Source organism: Drosophila guanche, unplaced genomic scaffold, assembly GCF_900245975.1.
Source record: "Drosophila guanche unplaced genomic scaffold, DGUA_6, whole genome shotgun sequence".
Classification (NCBI taxonomy): Eukaryota; Metazoa; Arthropoda; class Insecta; order Diptera; family Drosophilidae; genus Drosophila; species Drosophila guanche.
The window spans coordinates 17879635-17900030 of record NW_022995743.1 but is presented as its reverse complement, the minus strand read 5'-3'; the positions used below and the strand labels follow the sequence as shown (position 1 = coordinate 17900030).

Below are 20396 nucleotides of genomic sequence, written 5' to 3'. Positions count from 1 at the left end.
TACCATATGTTTGTGTTTATGTGGGTCCTTTTACGGTATAAATATCACACCTTAAAGATAAAGTTAAACTGATTTAGAAATGATGTTGGACAGAGTTCCATGTACTTATTCGAAGGTTTTGATTATTTTTAACAAATATTGCACAGATATGTAGTTTAATGACAATAGAGGTCCCATTCTCGTTCATATATGTAGACTATGTGGGTCCTTATTGAACATCTTGGAGAGATCCAAGCGGTTTGGTCGTTGAAAGAGTGCATCGAATAGATCATCTTGGTTTTGTTTAGGGAGTCGACTTTTTGATATCAAACCAGCTAGCTGTTCGTCTTGCGTTTCTCCAATGCCTTCCAAACCAGTTTCAAGCGCTGAACGCACTCGCGATGCTGTGATTCCCAAAGCAGCGTGGTCAGACGTCCGACTGTAGCAACGCCGCTCTCAGAGCTCCGAACCCACTGGAGCAGAAGTTGGTAAATCACCTAGAGAAAAAAACAAAAGCGTCGTCATCGACTGGAAATCGTAGAGTTTCGAATGTTTCACCTCTTTGATATTGCCGTGCATTTGATGATCAATTATGGCTTGGTCAATCTGGCCCTCGGAATGTCCCAAGTCTCGCATCACCTGCTTCCATCCCTCGCCCAAATGGGTAGCCACTGCATCCAGTAGCCGCGGATCCGGATCATCCTGAGACTGCATCATGGCCACAATGCTGACAGTCTTGCGCGTACCAATTGAACGTTTACCATCTGGAGTGACGGCCACCTCGTCAGTTGTGCTTATACTGCTCTTTCGCGAGCTGCTGGCGCTTAGATTTTGGTTAAGGTTGTACACGGAGCCAAAGTGTAGATTGCTTGCATTCGAGAAGTTCATAACCACCTGTTGCTGTGCGCTGTGGACGTTCATGGTGTTATTCGTGTTGACTGTGCTGAGGTCCCCGCCTGCACCAGGAATGTTTGCGGATTGCACAACATCCATTGAGTTGTAGTTTGGGTCGGACAGCTCCCGCAACACCGATTCCGTCAGATCCGCTGAGGCGGTCGGGGTGCTGATGGATGGCAGCGACAAGGCTCCAATATTGTTGTTATCTGCCTCGCTATCACTGACAGGCGCTGCATCTGCTTCCAGTCGCCCCTCAGACTGCATGCTTTCTGCCTCCTTGCTACCGCCAAATATGTTAGGCAGCAATTTCTTAAGCTTTGACATATTGCGTCTGTTGTGTTTGCTTGATCGTCAAATAAATAAATAGGTAAACTTCCGGATATTCCACAGATTTGGGGTGTTTTTACCCTTTGTGTTTGGTAGCTAGAGGTGGCAGCCTAACTATCAGTTACTCGACTATCGATAGTCGCTTTCGTCGTCCCTGGCCGATTGTTCCCCCCAATACTTTAAAGCGAGAGCTCCAGGAAGTGTCTTCGGCTCTGGGAGATCTCAGCTTTTCATCGGGTCGAAGCACATCATGAGCCAGATCAGCCAAATATTAAAATTTGAGTTCTCACACCCAGTATATTCTAACAATATATTATGGTATTTGTAAAGAGAGTTGTAGTAAACCCAGCAGAATCAAACGATTGCTCATGAGATGTTCCACCTAACGATAGTCTATCGATACTATCGATAGTCGTTCCCGTCCCTTCTCGATAATTTTTATGAATTTCCGATTGCCAACAGAATGGCATGTTGGCCATCACTATTTGCCACGTTCGCTTCACTCTTTACTTTTTTTACTTGGTCGGTAATTTCGTGGTCCGGGCGTGTTGCATTTCTAATAGAAAGTCTGGGTGACAGATCTGTGGCTAAAACCCCAAATAACATACAAAATTCGAGTGCAATCCAATGTGCATCTTGAATTGCATAAGTTACAGCAAGAAAGTGCATAAATTTACAGTTATGAAGGGCTTGATGGAGCAGGCGGCGGTGGTGACAGCAGCGAAAATTTAGGCCGCGCCGCTCCGCAACACCTTTTTCTTCGCGAATTGGCAACGTGGAGGAGAGGAGGAGTCTGGGCTGCATGTAAATTAAGCGCTTGCCGCTCGTGTTTCCCGTGCAGTGCGAAATTCTCTAAGAAAAAAATGTCTGCAAAAAACAACGTGTTTTTTTCAATGCTTGATAATGGTCTGGTCGCAGCAACTGGCACGGGCGGCGCTCCGCACTCGCACTCGCGCTCACTCACACAAAGGCACACACCATCAGTCGCACCGCTGAAGACGGTGGTGGGGACGGAAACGGAGATGGCGTTGTCGTCCACGCACACAGTGTAGAAAACATACATAGTATGAACATATGCATATGTATGCCTGCCTGTACATAGGTACATCTATGTATAATCTGTCCGATTGAAAAGCGAGCGTGCTGTTCCTTGGCGGATGGCACGATTTGAAGCTTTCCCAAATTCGTATTCTATCCGTTTTGAGTTTGAAGCCATCACAAAAGTTCAATGGAACCCATTCCATTCCAATCCAATCCATCACATCTCGACTCATCGTCGCAGCGCCCAGACCAGCACAGGCAGATGGTGGGCTTACTAAAGTATTTTGTGAGGAGGATTGGCTGGGAGGCTGGCTATGGTTAAAACCGTTCACCTGATTTCGGCTTGCCACAGCCATACGGCGCCTGCTTCCGCCCACGCGTACGCCTACGCCATTGTGTGCTCCACTTTTGCGCCGACAAAAACAATTGTCCAATAAGTGGCCCGCATACTACACTCCGCCCCGAACCCCCGCATAACACATAAATCTGTGCACTTCTTCCTTCCGCCTCTCGCAGAGAAGCGCAACATACTCGATAGAACATGCTCCGCGTAGAGCTTTCAACGCATCCGGCAACTGATGAAGATGTGCATCTGCTAATTACTCTGTTCTTTTGATTGTATGTCTTCCAGCAGACACGCCAAGTTATCAAACTGGATTTTGTCAAAGGAGACTAACTAGGCCGGATTTTTTGGATTTTACAGTACAGTAAGTTAAACAACATTCCCTCCCCTCCCCTAACCGAAAAAAAAATTCAGATCGAAACACCGTCGGATTGTATGTTAATTTGCATAATTTACCATTTCAAATGCCGCAGTCGTGTGTGTTTTTGTGTGTGTGTGTGTGGATCAGCTCTTTGGCCAAGAATGCCGAACCAAAAATGAACGGTTGTTCCGTGTCTAAAAACTGACTACGTAAAGGGGTTTTCAGCACCATCTTCCATGCCCACCGCCAAGCGAACGCCGGACCCAGGGCTTGGATGAGAATCACTCAACACAAAAGTTCGATATGTGCATACCAATTTTTAAAGCTGAACTTTAGCAGCGCAGCGCACTGTGCTTTGTCTTCATTTGTCGACGTCAGCTTCGCTACAGGCGTTACATGCCTCTGCACTTGCATACATACATACGTACAAGTGTGTGTACATTTGTGCATATCAATGTATTCGCCTTACCTGTGCCTTGCCTTCTCGAACGGCTACGGCAACAGCAACGGCACCAGCAGCAGCAGCAGCAGAAATGCTGCTAGAAAGGTGCCAAGGCACCAACACAAAGGCGGAGAGCGACACAAAAATGTGCGCATACACTGTCGATCCGATCGCTTTGTTGTATGTAGTTGCCGGCTATCATCCGGTTTTATATGGCACTGGCCTGGCACTCACTGGGCCCCCACATCCCGCTCCGTTCAGTTACTTCGTCAAGCTCTCTTTCTTGCTCTTGCTCTTGCTCGTGCTCTCTCTTCCTCCATCGCTGGTTTCTTCTTTTGACACATTTTTCGAGCACACACAGACATGCGCTACACGACACACAAGTGAGTTTGTGTGTGTGTGTGAGGGGAGCGATAGTGGCAGCCCCACATCTTTGTTGTTCTTCTGGGCAAGAGGTGGAGAATGTAGGCTACGGAACTCGTTGGGCATTGGCTTAGAAAACGGCTCTCTCGTGCAAGTGCACGGTCTGGGTTTGCTCCTCGATCTCTCTGGCTTCGGCTTTCAGCACTGGTCCGGTCCCAACCTTTCACCCAAGCAAAAAGCGACTGATAGCAACTTAATTTCTAGATATCTACTGGTGAATCGCCAGTGGCCATCGGTCGCACAGGTTGTTCTTATCAGCACAGCTATCACTGGCTTTCAGATTTTGCCTGCGTGGCATGCCGCCTAGCCGATCCGTCCGTCTACTTATCGCCAGTGAAATAGAGCCCCCGCGTACAATACCATTACGTGGCTCTTGTCAGAGTGCTAAAACTAAATACTGTGCAGCTAAATTTGGTTTATCAACAGCCGTGAACGAACGGGAACCGGGAACGGTGGCGGGCGACCGACCAACCCTCCTCTGGAAACGAACCAAACGTTTCCTTATCGTGGGCCGACATGCGGGTCGCCCTCGGTCCGGCACTTATCAACGAAAGTAATTGAGATTTTGAACCAGCCCAGAGGAGGAGCAGCAAACCAAATCTGAGAATACCGACTAAGATTCATTTCTTCCGAAATGCCTGACCGACTGCGGTCCGATTGAATAATTGATTGATGGAGGGTCGAGTGTCCCAGAATATTCCCAAAACTAGCACTTCATTAGCCATTATCTGGAAGTTAAAACAATAACAGATCTTCTCTGCTTCCAGTGTTACTGTAACGACTTGGAACGAAAAAGGACTCTTCTCTTTTTTTAAGTAATGCAAGCAGCCGCAGCAGTGATGGAGGAATCCAACGGTAAGAGAAGGATAGCTAGCCCCCCGTGGGCGTATGACGCCAATGGTAAAGTTAACCATTAAACCAATTGCAGCAACCAGCATTGAGCAACAACCGATCGCCCTCATCAACGGCCAAGAGCAGGTGTCCAACGATCAGCCACCATCCTCGCCCACTTCGGTGGCAACGCCCACCAGCACCAACAGCGGAGGCACTGGCACTGGCAATGCCACGGCCGCGTTTAGCTACGACGACCTATTCCCGGCCCTGCCGGCCAATACTTCGGCGCCTGCGCTGTCTGGCCCCTCCAGCTCGTCGCTAGCCCGAGTGACAAGCTCGCAGAAGACGCAGGTAAGTGACTATACCTCCTTTCGAGGGGATCAGCATTATGTCAAGAGCAAACTGACATTTGTCGCATTTGACACAGGTGTTGCACGTTCCCTGCGAAGAGCGAAAGTCGACGGAGTCCGAAAAGTTTGGCGAAGGCGAATCAAAGCGGATTTGCCAGCAAATCACCAAGGAGACCGGCGCTCAGATTGAAATCGTCAGCGGCAAGAACCAGTCGCTCACCTTCCTGATCAAGGGCAAGCAGAGCGAGCTGTTGGACGCTCGGCGCAAGATTCTGATGAGTTTCTCAACGCAGGCCAGCCGGCAGGTGACCGTGCCCCGTGAGCACTACCGCGTGATCCTGGGCAAGGGTGGCCAGCGGCTGCGGGATCTGGAGCGCCTCACCTCGACACGCATCAATATCCCGAGTCAAGGCGACGAGAGCGAATTCATCACCATTGCCGGCACGAAGGAGGGGATCGAGAAGGCGGAGCAGGAGATCCGCCAGCTGTCTGCGGAGAAGTACAAGAAGTCGTCGGACCGAACCACGATTCCTAAGATCTACCATCCGTTCATTGTGGGTCCCTACAGCGAGAACTTAAACAAGCTGCAGGAGGAGACGGGCGCCAAGATCAACGTGCCGCCTCAGCAGGTGCAGAAGGACGAGATCATTATCTCGGGCGAGAAGGATGCTGTCGCAGCGGCCAAGGAAAAGGTCGAGGCCATCTACAAGGAGATGGAGAAGAAGTGCTCCACGGTGAGCGTTGAGGTGGCCAAGCCACAGCATCGCTATGTCATCGGTCCCAAGGGCTCAACCATTGCCGAGATCCTGCAACGCACCGGTGTCTCCGTCGAGATGCCTCCGAACGATTCCAATCTGGAGACGATAACGCTGCGCGGCCCGCAGGTCGCCCTCGGCAATGCCCTCACTGTTGTCTACCAGAAGGCCAACTCGGTCAAGTCTGTGGAAATCAATGCGCCGCACTGGATCCACAAGTACGTGATCGGCCGCAAGGGAGCCAACATGAAGCAGCTTGAGGAGGACTGCCCCAACGTGAACGTGAACTGTCTCGAGGACAAGATCAAGCTCGAAGGCGACCCGGAGAACGTGGACAAGGCCATTTCCTACTTGACCGAGATTATACGCAACTACGAGGAAAACTTCACCTTTGAGGTGATGACGGTGAACCCCTCGTACTACAAGCATATTATCGGCAAGGCCGGATCGAATGTCAACCGGCTCAAGGACGAGCTGAAGGTGAACATCAACATCGAGGAGCGCGAGGGTCAGAACAACATCCGTATCGAGGGGCCCAAGGAGGGCGTGCGGCTGGCGCAGCTTGAATTACAAGAAAAAATCGACAAACTGGAAAATGAAAAGTCAAAGGATGTGATCATCGATCGGCGCCTTCACCGCTCCATTATTGGGGCCAAGGGCGAGAAAATCCGCGAGGTGAAGGACCGCTATCGCCAGGTGACTATCACGATACCCACACCCCAGGAGAACACGGACATTGTGAAGCTGCGCGGCCCCAAGGAGGATGTGGACAAGTGCCACAAGGATCTCATGAAACTGGTTAAGGAAATCCAGGAGTCGTCGCACATCATCGAAGTGCCCATCTTCAAGCAATTCCACAAGTTCGTCATCGGCAAGGGCGGCGCCAACATTAAGAAGATTCGCGATGAGACCCAAACGAAAATCGACCTGCCCGCTGAGGGGGACACCAACGAGGTGATAGTCATCACTGGCAAGAAGGAGAACGTCTTGGAGGCCAAGGAGCGCATTCAGAAAATCCAGAACGAGCTCTCCGACATTGTCAGCGAGGAGGTGCAGATCCCGCCCAAGTACTACAACTCCATTATCGGCACAGGGGGCAAACTCATCTCCTCAATCATGGAGGAGTGCGGCGGAGTGTCCATCAAGTTCCCCAACAGCGACTCTAAGAGCGACAAGGTCACCATTCGAGGACCCAAGGATGACGTTGAGAAGGCCAAGGGACAGCTGCTGGAACTGGCCAATGAGCGGCAGCTGGCATCCTTCACCGCCGAGGTGCGGGCCAAGCAGCAGCACCACAAGTTCTTGATCGGCAAGAATGGCGCTTCAATTCGCAAGATCCGCGATGCCACGGGCGCACGCATCATCTTTCCATCGAACGAGGACACGGACAAAGAGGTGATCACCATCATTGGCAAGGAGGATAGTGTAAAGAAGGCCAAGGAGCAGCTGGAGGCGATCATTAAGGAGTGCGACGAGGTCACTGAGGGCGAGGTGGCCGTCGATCCCAAGCACCACAAGCACTTTGTGGCCAAGCGGGGACTCATCCTGCACCGCATTGCGGAGGAAAACGGAGGAGTGATGATCTCCTTCCCCCGCGCTGGCACCAACTCAGACAAGGTGACGCTCAAAGGCGCCAAAGACTGCATCGAGGCTGCCAAGCAGCGGATCGAGGAGATCGTGGCCGACCTCGAGGCTCAGACCACCATTGAGGTGGTCATCCCGCAGCGCCAGCATCGCACGATTATGGGTGCACGAGGCTTCAAGGTGCAGCAAGTCACATCCGAGTTTGATGTTCAAATAAAGTTCCCCGATCGGGATGCCACCGAGCCAGTGGAGGGTCTCAGCCTCACAAATGGCGGAGTGAATGGAGAGGGAGAGGGCCAGGATGGCGAGGCCGGCGAGTCGACCGCTGTAGATGGAGCAGAGCCCGTGCGGCAGTGTGATGTCATCCGCATCACCGGCCGCATAGATAAGTGCGAGGCCGCAAAGCAAGCCCTGCTCGACCTCATTCCCATTGAGGAAGAGCTGAGTGTTCCTTTCGACCTGCACCGCACCATCATTGGGCCTCGCGGCGCTAATGTCCGGCAGTTTATGTCCAAGCACGATGTGCATGTCGAGCTGCCACCCAGCGAACTCAAGTCGGACATCATCAAGGTCTCGGGCACTCCGGCCCATGTGGCCGAGGCCAAGGAGGCGCTGGAAAAGATGATCGAAGACTTTGAGGCTGACCGGGCCGATCGCGAGCTGCGCTCGTTCGTGCTTCAGCTGGACGTGGACCAGGAGTATCACTCAAAGCTCATTGGTCGCCATGGTGCCGTCATCAACAAGCTGCGTGCTGACCACGACGTGAACATCTCGCTCCCCAAGCGGGACGATCCCAATCAACGCATCATTTCCATCACCGGCTATCAGGCCAAGGCGGAGGCAGCTCGCGATGCCATTCTGGAAATCGTCGGGGATCTCCAGACACTTCACCGCGAGGTTATCGAAATCGACACGCGGGTCCACTCCCACATCATTGGCCATCGTGGGCGCACTATTCGCAAAATCATTGAAGATTACAAGGTGAGTGGAGGGAGAAATACCTTAGAGGTACCTTTGCAATTGTTACCATATTTGACCTTCAGGTGGATATCAAATTCCCCTCCTCCGACGATGCTCAAAACAATCCCAATGCCGTGACCATCATTGGCAAGGAGGAAGATGTGGAGAACGCTAAGGATGTGCTCCTCAGCATGGCCGAGGATTACGAGCGCGACTACTTGGAAAACTTGCCGCCCTCTCCCCAGCCGCAGACAGTGGGGGCCTTCCTCACTGGTGCTGGGGGCAACTCGGGCTCGGGTGCTGTCGGTGGTGGTGGTGCCAACGAGAACGGATTCATCATGAAGGATGCGCCGTGGGAGAAGCAAAAGCAACAAGCCAAGAATCTAACTGCGCCTAACACTCAGTCGCAGGAGGATTTCCCACACTTTGCTGCGGGCGGGGCTGCAGTCGCCACCACGCCCATCACCTCCGTGTGGGGCCCCAAGAACTAACTAGTTCGGGGCAAGTGCGTCCCCAGCAGCAGAAGCAATACTACCCGTTGCGGTGCGTCGCGGGGACTGAACCTGGAGCGGGTGGAGAGGAGAGCATCGGAACAGCAGAAGTCGTGCGGGCGTCTCGTCTCGTCTCGTTAGTCGAAAACTAGTGTCAAAACGGTATAGGTTGTCTCCTAGGAGCTTTTCTACAACGCAATTTGTGCAGGTTAATTGAAGAAGACAAATGACAAAACAGGAAACTATTTTTGTATAATTTGATACAGAATCAACACAAGCCCGACCACACACAGACACACATACACAGATATACAGCTCGCCCACAATCATAAAATTGCATTTATACAACATAGAATACAAACAGACAAACAAACAGACAGACAGACAAACATCCGACTCAGGCGCCCATGGTTCTGTTGCCCCGTAACCTGCAATGTGTGTTTTTTGGGGGCCCTGGCCACTATATATGTAACACTTAATTGCCACTTTCTTTTATGTAACCATTTTGTTTCATTTTCAACACATAATATTCTAATTAGTTCAAGCCCTAAAGTAAGCAGAAAGCTCATGATTTGTTAATTCAATTTGAAAGTGACTCAGCACGGTCAAGAACGAAAATAATTGTAAGCATAAAATGTTAATTATTTACACTCGCCGCTCCTTATTTTTGTTTATTTGCTAAATTCTATCTCGTAATTGTTCTGATAATACAATACACAATTCTCTCCTTCCCCCCTTCGTTTTTAAAAACGTTGCTGCCCATTTTCTGCAAGCCCGAGCTAGTTGTTATATTTTAGTTCGAAAGAGAACGATTTGAACGTTGATTGATTGATTATATTGTAATAACGTTTTTTGCGTTTATGGGCTGAGTGGAAGTGGGACGAACGACGAACAACAAAATACAAATTTATAAATTAAAATAAAATGTACTCCATTTTCCACTCGCCTCCTCCTGCTCCTGTTCACATGACTCGGCGTCAACGGCTGATACGAACACGAAAAGAACACCCAAAACAACCCCACTCACATTTCAAAATGAACACCAACATTTTAATTTTGTGCAATCTTCTTGATTTATATTAAATTGTTTTTGACCTATGATGAATGTTTCCCACTTAAATAACTTATGCACTTTTTATTAATACCTTGTATCGAGTGTCGGCTGTTTTCTCGACATATGTATACACCCCGTGCATTATTTGAAAGTTGAAACACAAAGTATGAGAAAAATTCTAATTTTTTACTTGCTATTCAATAAAAACAAAAAACCATATAAAACCAATAAAAACTGTAAACAATCATGTATTTTTAAATCTTTCTTTTTCTCAGTTTCCATTTTTTTGTTTAAAACATTTACTCCTTTCTTTTCCTTTCTTCTGTTTCTTTTAGAACAAAAAAAACAACACCAAGAAGAACAGACCTGATATTAGAATCCTAAGAAATTAACTAGACATAACGTATAAATGTATATATTTTCCTATATTAACAGACAAAAATCAAATGAATGAGACGAATCGAATGAATACAAATGGCCCAGACATTTAGCTGAAAGGCAAAGAACACGATTTTCCAAGCAGTTACTTGTCATTTGAAATAAACAGTTTTAAAAGTTGAATTGCCTCTTTCATTTCGTTTCCCTCGTTAACAGTGCAGTTATCCGATATGGCAACAGTGTCGACTAATGATGGACTATCGGGGGAGTTTCGATGACATACGTATACAACAGTGCTACATCGATAGCTCCACAGCCACCTCTCATGGGTGTCATGACCGTTGAACTCAAAGTAAGGTTCAGGCACTAACCAAATAGTATAGTTAGTTAGTTAGTGACTATAGTATATAGTATACTATACTATACTATTTGGTTAGTGGTTCAGGGTATGGCGGCTTTACGCCATCCAGTACTCAGATTGACAAAAAAACTGGCCGATTAAATCTAGAAACTCAGCTGTTTAACTATGGTTAGTATTACTATGCTTAATGTATAGTTTGTTTAGTATTTTTTATTTAATCTACAAATTTTGGTTTAAAAACGAGAAGGGACGTGTGAGACGCTTCTTACGAATCACAACTTTTATACCCGGTACTCAGTAGAGAATCTGTACCTTAACGGTTTTTTTCAAATTTTAAGTTTTACATATTACATTTTTTCTACATCTTTAATCAACATCTACATAACATCTCACGCCAACACGCTATTTTAGGGTGGGGCTAATTTTTAAAACTATCGTGATATTATCGACCACTATCGAGACTTTAAACCATCCACAGTGAGCTAGTTCGATAGTGTCCAACCATCGATAGTACCGATAGTGCCATCGATAGTTTTCCACCTCTATCGTAAAGTGCTGTGCTTACATTTTTTTAATAAAAAACTCAAATCAAATTAACACAAAGTTGCTCAAATTAAGAAAAGGCTTCAACAGTCATCGCAGCAATGGAGGATCGTAAGTGTGCCACTTTGTTCTCGATTTTAACAGCAAGATGCCGTTGCGCATGTTTGGGGTGGTGTGGTCTTAGGCCATCTCTTCGGATTGGGACAGCGGGTACCTTTGTTTGGGCCACCGCCGCCAATTAGTCGGCGAGTGTGCCAAAGTATAAAACTCTGATTGAGCCCATTGGAAATTCATAGGCAGGGGCAGACAAGGTCTTTGGTTTCCTTGTGACTTTGGCTGTAGCTGTAGCTGCATGTGGCTCCAAGGAAATGCAGAATGAGTCATGTCACTTTTGACATGCAGAGGTTCCTGCCGACGCGCTGAAGAGAATTCAACTCGTGGGATTCGTTCCAAATGCCAAAAGAAAATACGCCGGCGTCTAAACATTGCATTGTATACGTGGCGGATTTGAAATGGGAAATATTCTGTCGTTCCGGGAAAATCAGCATGTGGGCGGAGTCCCCACTCCCCGCAGGCGTCGAAAGGTCGGAACTGATTGCAGAAACGCCTCCTCGGATATTTTTCTATTGTGCTCGCTGGCACCAATTAAGCTGGAGTCTGTTTCAATATTAAACCACTCGATAATTGACTCATAGCTGCCACTTGTTGATCGATTCGAGCAACAGCACCACTCTGGATGATGGTTGACAGAGGGAAGGGAGAAGGTGTGCGGTGCTGTGGCAACAAACCAGACCTAGAGCCGTTTCAGAGTGCCAATGCGTGTGTGTGTGTGTGTGTTGGCAGTGTTTTGTGGATTGTGGCTGCTGTTGCCGTTGTTCCCACTCTGCCTGTTCTCTTTTTCTGCAGCTAGTCTTTCGTGCCGACACGAAACAAAACAAGCAGACAAAGCCAGGCCAGGCCTGGCTTTTTTGAAACCAATTGTTGACTCGAGCTCAAAAGCTCCGACTTAGCTCAGTCAACGTTTTGCCGCAGAAGAGTGCGGAACGACCAGCAATATCCGAAAGTAGCTCACTCACGCGCGGGTCGGGTCGGGGAAAACTCCAGAAAAGCTAGCTAGCATGTGTTTATGAGGAGAGAGGCTCAAGAGAACTGAAACATCAGCAGAGAACACAACTGGACAGAGGAAAGCGACCAGAAAATGTGTCCGACGCTTACTTTTGAAATGTGATACACGACACGACTAAATGCTTGGCTTCGCCGAGCGACCACTGCCACGTTCAAGATAGAGAAAGTGCATGTAAGAGATGAAACAGACCACTGACACTGCAGAATGAGCGAATCCGAGCCCGTTAGCTTGGAGTTCATCGAGGATCCGTACTTGCCGCGCCTCGATGAGCTCACCACAACGCCCTCGCTCGATCAGGACCAGGATTCTGCACTAGGAGCGGACTCGGACTGGTACGAGGAGGCCGAAACCGAGGCCGAACTATATTTGCGCAACCTGACCCTAGAACAAATCTTTTACGACGTGGACTCGGACTACGCCAACACCCTGGAGCTGCAGGCTGTGGAGACCGAGTTCGTGGGCCACAAGCTGGCCAATCAGGCGCCCTCGTCATCGATAGCGAAGCGCTTTCGTCTGAGGTTCTTTACCAGGCGTACAATGCGAGACGTTAAGGTCACGTTTATAGATTTCTCGAAACCGTATCTGGCCAAGATATCAAATAGCGATAACTACAAGCGGTTTCTCAGCATCGGTCAAAGCGGCAGAGGTAATGGGGCGTTTGGCTGGGTCGGGGCTTGGGGTCGGAGGTCTTTTTTTCTGCTTCTTTCGCACAAACGCACAATCCCTCTCTCCCAAGAAATCCCATACAAATCTGACTAACTTTTCTGCCTCTTTTCCCCGCTTGCCTTTCACCTGGACAGTTTGTGAGTATAAACCATCCGAAAACGAACTAATAAAACAGAAACTCATGCTTTTCACAATATATTCGTTTGTATGTATGTACATACGAATAAACAAATAAAAATTCGATGCACAGCCTATGACAAAGTCTTTGAGGAAGTGGCTTTCAAAGGAGGTACATACATAAACACTTCTCGCAGACAACACGTCTAAATGCACACGCCAAGTCAGATTGGAAGCCTAGGTTGATCTCTGAGTATTCGAAATAATTAATCAGTGTTGTTCCTGAACAGATAACAGTGCCAACCTTTCGGATCCAGCCTCTCCAGCAGCTTCTGTGGCTTCAGCTGAAATTGCCGCCGAGTTCGCAGCGCTCAGCACGGAGGAGAAGGAGCAGCGACGCGCCGAATGGAGTCAGGTAAATGGAGAGAGGAGGAGTTTGAAGTAGGAGTATTCTCAATACTAAATCCCCATTGCAGGAACTGGCCCGTGTAGAGGAGGAAATCATCACGCTTCGGACTGTTTTGGCCTCAAAGACCCGTCATGCTTCTGATCTCAAACGCAAGCTGGGCATCACCGTCTGGAAGGAGCTGACAGAGGACGTGAATCAGGGCGTGAAAAACATCAAGGAAAGCACTGTGTAAGTCGTAGATGGGAAGAACACGGAGGACGACAAGAACCCAACCCGACTTACAAATTTTCATTTTTAAACATGCTTTTGTTTCGGTACCATGCTAAATGCCACAAAACATGTATTTATTTAGTTACCAATCGGTGGAGCAAAGCGTGGGCACTTTTACTAAAGCCGTACACGAGGCACCTCTGTAAGTAAATGTGTTAAGGCTGACTCGCTTCCGGCTCTGTGGAGTCCCCAACTAACGATGTGCTTCATGTTTCCTTTAACACACAATAACATCTCTTGTCTGTTTGTATATGACTAAACCCCCACCAATTTGTGAATCTTTCTGTCTCTCTGTGATGAAATCTAAAATGAATGACTATTCTCTTCTCTTCCTTTCCATTTACTCGTGTGCAGGTATCAGCGCACCGAATCGGTGCTCAAGACTACGGGCGAGAAGACCGCTTCGGTGTTCGGGAGCTTTACCAGTGGCATTTCGTCGAGATTGTCACAAATGAAAAACTCCGAGTCGATGCGTTCTATCGAGGCTTCAGTTGGCTCTGCCTATGAGAACGTTAAAGTAAGCTATGAACACAACAATTTTATGTGCCAATCTCATGCGGTAACTACTATTTTTATATATCTGTCTTTATACATCTCTCATACTCTTTTCGCAATCGATTTGGCTCCCTTTCCACACACTAACCGAACACTTTCTCGAGGAGTTTTGCATGTCTCTTCTACACGATACGAGTTGAGCATCTCACAGTCACTCATAAACTTGTATACACTTGGATCGGGACTTTTTCGATTTTAATTTGATTTTGCTTGCTTAAACGAACATCTATTTGTGGATTTGTTGCTACGCCTTGTTACTAAAACTGCTCGGTTTTCTGTTCTCTTGTAGACCAAGGTGACATCCCGCTCGGGCTCGGTTTCCAGTTTCCCAGACGCTATGGATGAGAACAACACATCCTCGGGACTGAACTCACCCACAGACTCACATACCAAATAAATTCCATGGGAACAACAACACCAACAACAAACAGCACGCGTTAAATAATAAAGGATTGAAAATATATGCTAACACACACACCAACCACTTATCTAACAATTTCGATTGCGACATATTGTATGTGTCTGCGCCTAGATCTAACCAGAACTAAATCATATATTTCATATGTGTGTGTGTAGTTCTTCAAAATAATATTAAAAATGTTTGGCCCATAGGAGTATACTATTAATATGCATATTTATATACATACATATATCTGTGTGAAACTTAAGAGCTGCATTAATGCTTTGAACTTTAACCGAGTGGAGAACTTGCTGCATTCATATACATACAATAATACTATACTGTTCTACCTATCAGCATAAGTGTATGTGTAAAGACCCAACTATCCCCGCATCGAGGACTCGAGGTGAACCTCTTCATTCCCATTCTTTTCAATACTTAGCAATCTTTAACAGCAAAACCTTTTTGAAGGGAAATATATATGTATATTTTTTTAACATATTTATTTATTCTTTAGGCTTTTTCTTCCGTGGTTAGGTGGCGAATCGCGTGAGGAGCTAACTTAAATTCGAATAATTCGATCAGATCAGAGCTTGAACGCAAATTAATTAACTGAAGCTTGATTGGAAACCTTAAGAAAAAGCACACATACACACACACACCGTAATGTAAGACACACATGCACGTCGAATTTGTTGCTACTGCTGGTCTACGATTTGCTATATGTGTATGAAATCTTTAAATAAATGCAAAATGGTTTGCCCAAAATATAATTATTTTTTAATTTAAAAAGCAACGCCAAATTGTATGCTGTCATGGCATCTCTGCCTCATGAAGTAACTATATAGTTGCTTCATGCCATGAAGTAATTATAGGAGGTGCCATCGGCAAAATTGCTCTAATATCTACCCTGTTTGCAAGTGCGAGTAAAAGGGCTCTGCGCTGTAAGTGTGAGTGAAACGAAACTATCGTGTGATGGATTAACCCTATAATGGCATGGAGGTTAAAGTTGCCCATTACGAGAAAATGAGTAAGTTATTTTTTCTAAATTTAATTTTTTAATAAGCTACTACTTGACAGAAGTTGGTACTTGGCTTTTTAGTAGATTTTGTTTTGCTTAGGCTTTTTATTTTTTTAAAAAAATTAACAATTTTATTGGCAAAAATCGAAAAGTCATTTTCAGCGCGCATATGTTTAACATAGGCGGTTATAGGGTTAAAAAATAATCGAAAAAATTCGTCCGCCCACAACCTTTCGCATGAACAGTGAGCAATTATAGGCCGAGCAAACTCGAACGCCGACCCGACGGCACCTCCTTATATAATACTTCATGCTTCATGCTCTGCCTCATCAGGGCTGCATTATACCGTCAGCTGTTTCATTGGACAGGGTGGCAAGACTGGTTCTTCCACAAAAGTTTTGCAGCCAGTTCTGCAGAAAATTACGAATTTTGAATGAAAACAAAAACCAAAGAATACGCGTCGTGATGCATAGAACTTGAGAACGGACCAGCTACGTACGGCTCCAAATTAAAGTGCAATTAATTTTATAGTTTAATAGAACGGACATTTTTCCCCGAGACAGGTCAGGGCATCGAGTTCATTCGGCATTGTTCTAAATGCCGATTATCTTCTCTGCATACACATGTATGTACGTTCTTAGTTTAGTTAGTTAAAAAACTGCGGCGGAAAGATGAACGTCATCTACTTGTTAGTGCTCATTTGGCTGGCCCTTTTGATATGCAGCGGAGTGTTGTTGTTTTCTCGTGGGTTTCTTCTTGCCCGCGTCTCCAAAACGGAAACGAGCACTTGCCGCCGCCTCTCCACGAACCACAATGACGTGAGTCTTTACTCTCAATCTTGAAATTTCATTTACTCCGACTCTAATGTCGTGCAATTTGCAGGAGTATATGCTCACACCTGAGGTTGTGAACGAAATCTTTAAGGACGTCAATGCCTCGTCCAACTTGTGTCTTCCACAAAAGTCAAAAGTCATTATCCTAGTCGTTGATGCGCTTAAATATGAATTTGGCCTTTATAAAAGTAACATCACCGAACCGTTGCCTTATGAGAATAAACTGAGTGTCCTGCAAGAGCTCCTGGAGCGCAGTCCGGACCAGTCGCGCCTTATGCGCTTTAAGGCGGACCCACCCACCACCACGCTGCAGCGGCTGAAGGGCCTTACAACCGGCAGTCTGCCCACTTTCATCGATATTGGCTCGAACTTTGCATCGCCCGAGATCAACGAGGACAATGTAATCGATCAGATAGTCAAAAGCGATCTGCCGTTGGTGTTCTTGGGCGACAGTACATGGACCGATTTGTACCCTCGCCGTTTTAAGCGCGCCTACTCGTATCCCAGCTTCGACATATTCGATCTGGACAGCGTTGACAATCAAATAATGAAACACTTGCCCAAGGAGTTGGCTAGCGACGATTGGCAGGTTCTCATTGCCCATTTTTTGGGTGTGGATCACTGCGGTCACAAGCATGGACCCCTGCACGAGGAGATGGCTCGCAAGCTTACCGAAATAAATGAGATCGTAAGGTACTGACGTTTTAATATCAATTTCCGCCGAATGGTCGAATAGACGCAACATTATCTTTAATATTGCATTAACAGCTCCGTGGTAAACGCCATGGACAACGAAACGACGTTGCTGGTAATGGGCGACCATGGCATGACAGCATCCGGGGATCACGGCGGCGACACTGATGACGAAACAAATGCTCTGTTGTTTGCCTATTCCAAGCAGAGCAAGTTCTTTGGCAGCGATTCGGGCTCTGATAACGAAACACTGCAGCAGGTGAGATAAGACAAGCGAGGAGGTAATCTGGCACACGTCACAATGATATGTTAACTGTCTTGTGTTCCAGATTGATCTGGTTCCCACACTCGCGGCCATTCTTGGGGTGCCCATTCCGTACTCAAACTTGGGCCTGATTAATTTCAACATCGTTCCCGATGTGCCAGTGCCCCACTTGAGCAAGTTCCAAATCCTGCTACTGCATGCCTGGCAGAACGCGCAGCAAATCTATCGCTACTTCTTCAAGTATGCCATGGAAAACAGACGAACCTTTGACGTGCAGGAAATGGACAAGCTGGAAACGGAGTTCATCCTGCTCACCCACCGAGTCCAAACCATTTACAACGGAGTCGCCTACAAGTCCTTTGTGAGAGACTTGAACGCCAGCTTGCGTGACGTTCTTAGCACCTGTCGCGAGATCTGGGTCAAGTTTGAACCGACGCAGATGTCCCAGGGGCTTCTCTTCTGTTTCCTGCCCATATTCTTCGCCTTTCTTCTGATCAATAACTCCCGCCCCGCAGACTACTCGAATATGTTCAAGCCCAAAGGAATTTTCTACACTTACCTGCTCAATCTCGCCGCAGGCGTCTTTGGATATCGCTACTACAAGAATTTCTCCTTCAAGTCAGAAGAACACGGCGTGATCTTCTTCACGGCTATCACCAGTACCGTCATTTTGGCGTTTTACACCTTGCAGCATTGGACCAGTATAGCCAGCAACTGGGCGAACGTCAAACGCTTTGGTCACATGCCCACGCGACTGCTGCTCTTTTCCATCATGGCCGTGTTCTTCTCAAATAGCTTCGTCATTCAGGAGGCGAAGATTTTGTCCTACCTTCTGGTGGCCGTTTTTCTACTGTTTTCCTACGAGCTTCTACAGCAAAGCGTCCGCTTCGATTTTAGAAACAAGTTCAGGGCATCCCAGTTCTTGCGCTCAACCGCTCTGCGCCTGATCTTGGCCAGCATATTAGCCATTTGCTTTATCCGCTTTGCGTACACGCTATTCCGCTGTCGCGAGGAGCAGGGCAACTGCACGGACTTTGCCACCAGCAATACCTCGGGATTCTCAATCAAAAAGCCGGGTACAGGAAAAACATACATCCTTGCTGTCGTTATAATTGTGATCTACACAACGCTTACGCGATTGTATCTGCGCTCCTGCGGCAATCTGACGGGGAGCTCCCCGAACGTGCTACTGGCTCGGTATGGACCGACGGTGGCCACCATTTGCGCTGGCGGCCACGTGCTCCTGGCCAACAGCTCCATCAAGAACATACAACGCACTCACATCGATGCCATGGCCTTGGTGATCTATGGTCTGCTGCTTTTGCAAATCATCGTCCTCAGCTTGGCGCCCCTGATGACCTTCGTGCTGCCAAAACGCAACCCAAACATTGTTACCGTCAACAGAAATGACAGCATTGTGCCAGAGATATTCAAAAAAATGAAGCGCATGTATGAAGGCGACGATGCCGAGCGACACACCGAAATACCCATTGTCTATGGCCTGGCTACCGTCTACTCCTCCATCACAATTACCTTTGGCGTATTCCTGGCCATGACGATGATTGTTCTGCTGGAGCCGCGTGCCGCCATCGGTTTGGTCGTTTGTGTGGCCATTAGTGCCATTCTGCTCAGTGTGCAGGGAATTCTACGGTATCGAACTGCCACCAGCTTTGGTGAGTCTTTATATCAGTTTCCTCTATTTAATGGGTTGGTCACTAAATATTCAAATTTACTTTCAGAGAGCTGTGTACAGCCGACTTTCATGGCTGTGGTGGGCTGGTTCCTGCTGGCACACTTCTGTTTCTTTGCCACATCGCATCAAACAACGCTGTCGCAGATAGATTGGAGGGCCGCCTTTGTGGGTCGCACCAGTGGCATTGGCCAGTCGAACATTATCTCCGGTGCCTTGGTCATCCTGAACACCTTCTGTGGCCCAATTTTCTTCTTCTGCATGTATGCCCTTTTGAGCACGGAGACCTTTTCGCTCTTCGCACTTTTCCCAAATCTCATTCGGAGCTTCAGTAACAGCTGTCGCAGTGGCAGCAAAACAGATGCAGCAGTTGCCATGTCCGACATTGCCAATGAGGCGGTGGGCTTCGATATGACTCGTGGCGAGCTGACTTTGTACGAGTACGAGGATGTCTTTCTGGGGGCCGGCTTCAAGCTCGCCACGCAATTCTTTATGCTACAGGGTCTAAAGGTTGGATCCGATTATCATTCCATGTTATCTGGCACTAAATGCAATTTTTTCTCTTTCTTTTTATAGATTTTTTGCGCTATGCTGGCCTGCACTATACATTGCAGACACCTTATGGTATGGAAAATCTTTGCCCCGCGATTTATCTACGAGGCCCTGGCCACCTTTGTAAGCCTGCCGGCCCTCATTGTGGGATATGTTCTGCTCCTGCGGATCAATCGCGCTGTGGACGATCTTATAAAACGCATCAATAAGGCCAAGACGCAATAGTTGCCGTTGATCCAAGCGCAGCCATTTAACTCACTCCCAAATAAAATTATTTATTTAGATTGTAATGAACCAACCGATAAGAAGGACAGCAAAGAACTTTTGGGGGTCTTGTGTGTGTATTTGTAATCGTATTTACTATATTCTTAAAGCTAAGTTTAAAATGATCGCTTCACATTATCCAAAAGACACAAAAAGTTTAAAATTTGTTGCGGATCCACGGATGTACACACAGCTTTTGTAGATTGTAGTCGCTTATGGCTTACAAAATTAGCACGAGCAAACTTGACAAGAAAATTAAGTACAATCGTGGTGGTAGACCACCGATTTGGATAAAACTGAAAACTAACGTATAAGCTGGACTCGACGACACATACTACGCCTCTGGTTCACAGTTTCTCTTCCTCGGGCTAAGTACGCAAAATAAGTAAAATTGATGTTGGTGTTGCTGTTG

At 47.3% G+C, this 20396-nt stretch overlaps 4 protein-coding genes across 18 annotated transcripts; 3 read left to right on the top strand and 1 right to left on the bottom strand.

Moving 5' to 3' along the window:
• Positions 1 to 72: 72 nt before the first annotated feature.
• On the bottom strand, positions 73 to 1319 carry LOC117587598 (protein immune deficiency). Its single transcript, XM_034278452.1, has 2 exons — positions 538 to 1319; positions 73 to 476 (listed from the first exon to the last, which is right to left on the bottom strand). The coding sequence occupies exons 1-2, from the start codon at positions 1198 to 1200 to the stop codon at positions 315 to 317; spliced, it is 825 nt and encodes a 274-aa protein (XP_034134343.1). The 5' UTR covers positions 1201 to 1319; the 3' UTR covers positions 73 to 314.
• Positions 1320 to 1648: 329 nt separating this feature from the next.
• LOC117587487 (vigilin) lies at positions 1649 to 10047 on the top strand. 2 transcript variants are annotated; one of them, XM_034278235.1, is made up of 6 exons: positions 1649 to 1725; positions 2879 to 2951; positions 4581 to 4668; positions 4742 to 4998; positions 5075 to 8317; positions 8380 to 10047. In XM_034278235.1, the coding sequence occupies exons 3-6, from the start codon at positions 4632 to 4634 to the stop codon at positions 8785 to 8787; spliced, it is 3945 nt and encodes a 1314-aa protein (XP_034134126.1). In that variant the 5' UTR covers positions 1649 to 1725; positions 2879 to 2951; positions 4581 to 4631; the 3' UTR covers positions 8788 to 10047. The 2 variants fall into 2 exon arrangements, with proteins under 2 accessions (XP_034134126.1, XP_034134137.1); XM_034278246.1 differs by lacking the exon at positions 1649 to 1725 and having other exon boundaries at positions 2876 to 2951.
• Positions 10048 to 11089: 1042 nt separating this feature from the next.
• Positions 11090 to 15439, top strand: LOC117587525 (tumor protein D52). Of its 14 annotated transcripts, XM_034278378.1 has the most exons (8): positions 11127 to 11234; positions 13050 to 13052; positions 13166 to 13204; positions 13323 to 13447; positions 13509 to 13669; positions 13794 to 13853; positions 14066 to 14270; positions 14556 to 15137. In XM_034278378.1, exons 1-8 carry the CDS (start codon positions 11225 to 11227, stop codon positions 14661 to 14663), a joined length of 711 nt encoding a protein of 236 aa, XP_034134269.1. In that variant the 5' UTR covers positions 11127 to 11224; the 3' UTR covers positions 14664 to 15137. The 14 variants fall into 14 exon arrangements, with proteins under 14 accessions (XP_034134287.1, XP_034134330.1, XP_034134313.1 ...); XM_034278388.1 differs by lacking the exon at positions 13166 to 13204 and having other exon boundaries at positions 11125 to 11234; XM_034278413.1 differs by lacking the exon at positions 13794 to 13853 and having other exon boundaries at positions 11126 to 11234; positions 14066 to 14228.
• A 615-nt stretch (positions 15440 to 16054) lies between these two features.
• LOC117587488 (GPI ethanolamine phosphate transferase 3) lies at positions 16055 to 20010 on the top strand. The gene is made up of 6 exons (XM_034278262.1): positions 16055 to 16505; positions 16570 to 17213; positions 17289 to 17472; positions 17543 to 19151; positions 19218 to 19678; positions 19745 to 20010. The coding sequence occupies exons 1-6, from the start codon at positions 16359 to 16361 to the stop codon at positions 19943 to 19945; spliced, it is 3246 nt and encodes a 1081-aa protein (XP_034134153.1). The 5' UTR covers positions 16055 to 16358; the 3' UTR covers positions 19946 to 20010.
• Positions 20011 to 20396: the final 386 nt, after the last annotated feature.

Excerpts from the sequence above, each read along its gene's own strand:
- LOC117587525 (XM_034278329.1), top strand. The coding sequence starts at position 12,454 with ATGAGCGAATCCGAGCCCGTTAGCTTGGAGTTCATCGAGGATCCGTAC. Across the intron at positions 12,896-13,322 it reads CATCGGTCAAAGCGGCAGAG|ATAACAGTGCCAACCTTTCG; the intron begins GTAATGGGGCGT and ends GTTCCTGAACAG. Across the intron at positions 13,854-14,065 it reads GCCGTACACGAGGCACCTCT|GTATCAGCGCACCGAATCGG; the intron begins GTAAGTAAATGT and ends ACTCGTGTGCAG.
- LOC117587487 (XM_034278235.1), top strand. The coding sequence starts at position 4,632 with ATGCAAGCAGCCGCAGCAGTGATGGAGGAATCCAACG. Across the intron at positions 4,669-4,741 it reads AGTGATGGAGGAATCCAACG|CAACCAGCATTGAGCAACAA; the intron begins GTAAGAGAAGGA and ends AACCAATTGCAG. Across the intron at positions 4,999-5,074 it reads CAAGCTCGCAGAAGACGCAG|GTGTTGCACGTTCCCTGCGA; the intron begins GTAAGTGACTAT and ends CATTTGACACAG.
- LOC117587488 (XM_034278262.1), top strand. The coding sequence starts at position 16,359 with ATGAACGTCATCTACTTGTTAGTGCTCATTTGGCTGGCCCTTTTGATA. Across the intron at positions 19,152-19,217 it reads TCGAACTGCCACCAGCTTTG|AGAGCTGTGTACAGCCGACT; the intron begins GTGAGTCTTTAT and ends ATTTACTTTCAG. Across the intron at positions 19,679-19,744 it reads TTATGCTACAGGGTCTAAAG|ATTTTTTGCGCTATGCTGGC; the intron begins GTTGGATCCGAT and ends TTCTTTTTATAG.
- LOC117587598 (XM_034278452.1), bottom strand. The coding sequence starts at position 1,200 with ATGTCAAAGCTTAAGAAATTGCTGCCTAACATATTTGGCGGTAGCAAG. Across the intron at positions 477-537 it reads TGCACGGCAATATCAAAGAG|GTGATTTACCAACTTCTGCT; the intron begins GTGAAACATTCG and ends TTTTTTCTCTAG.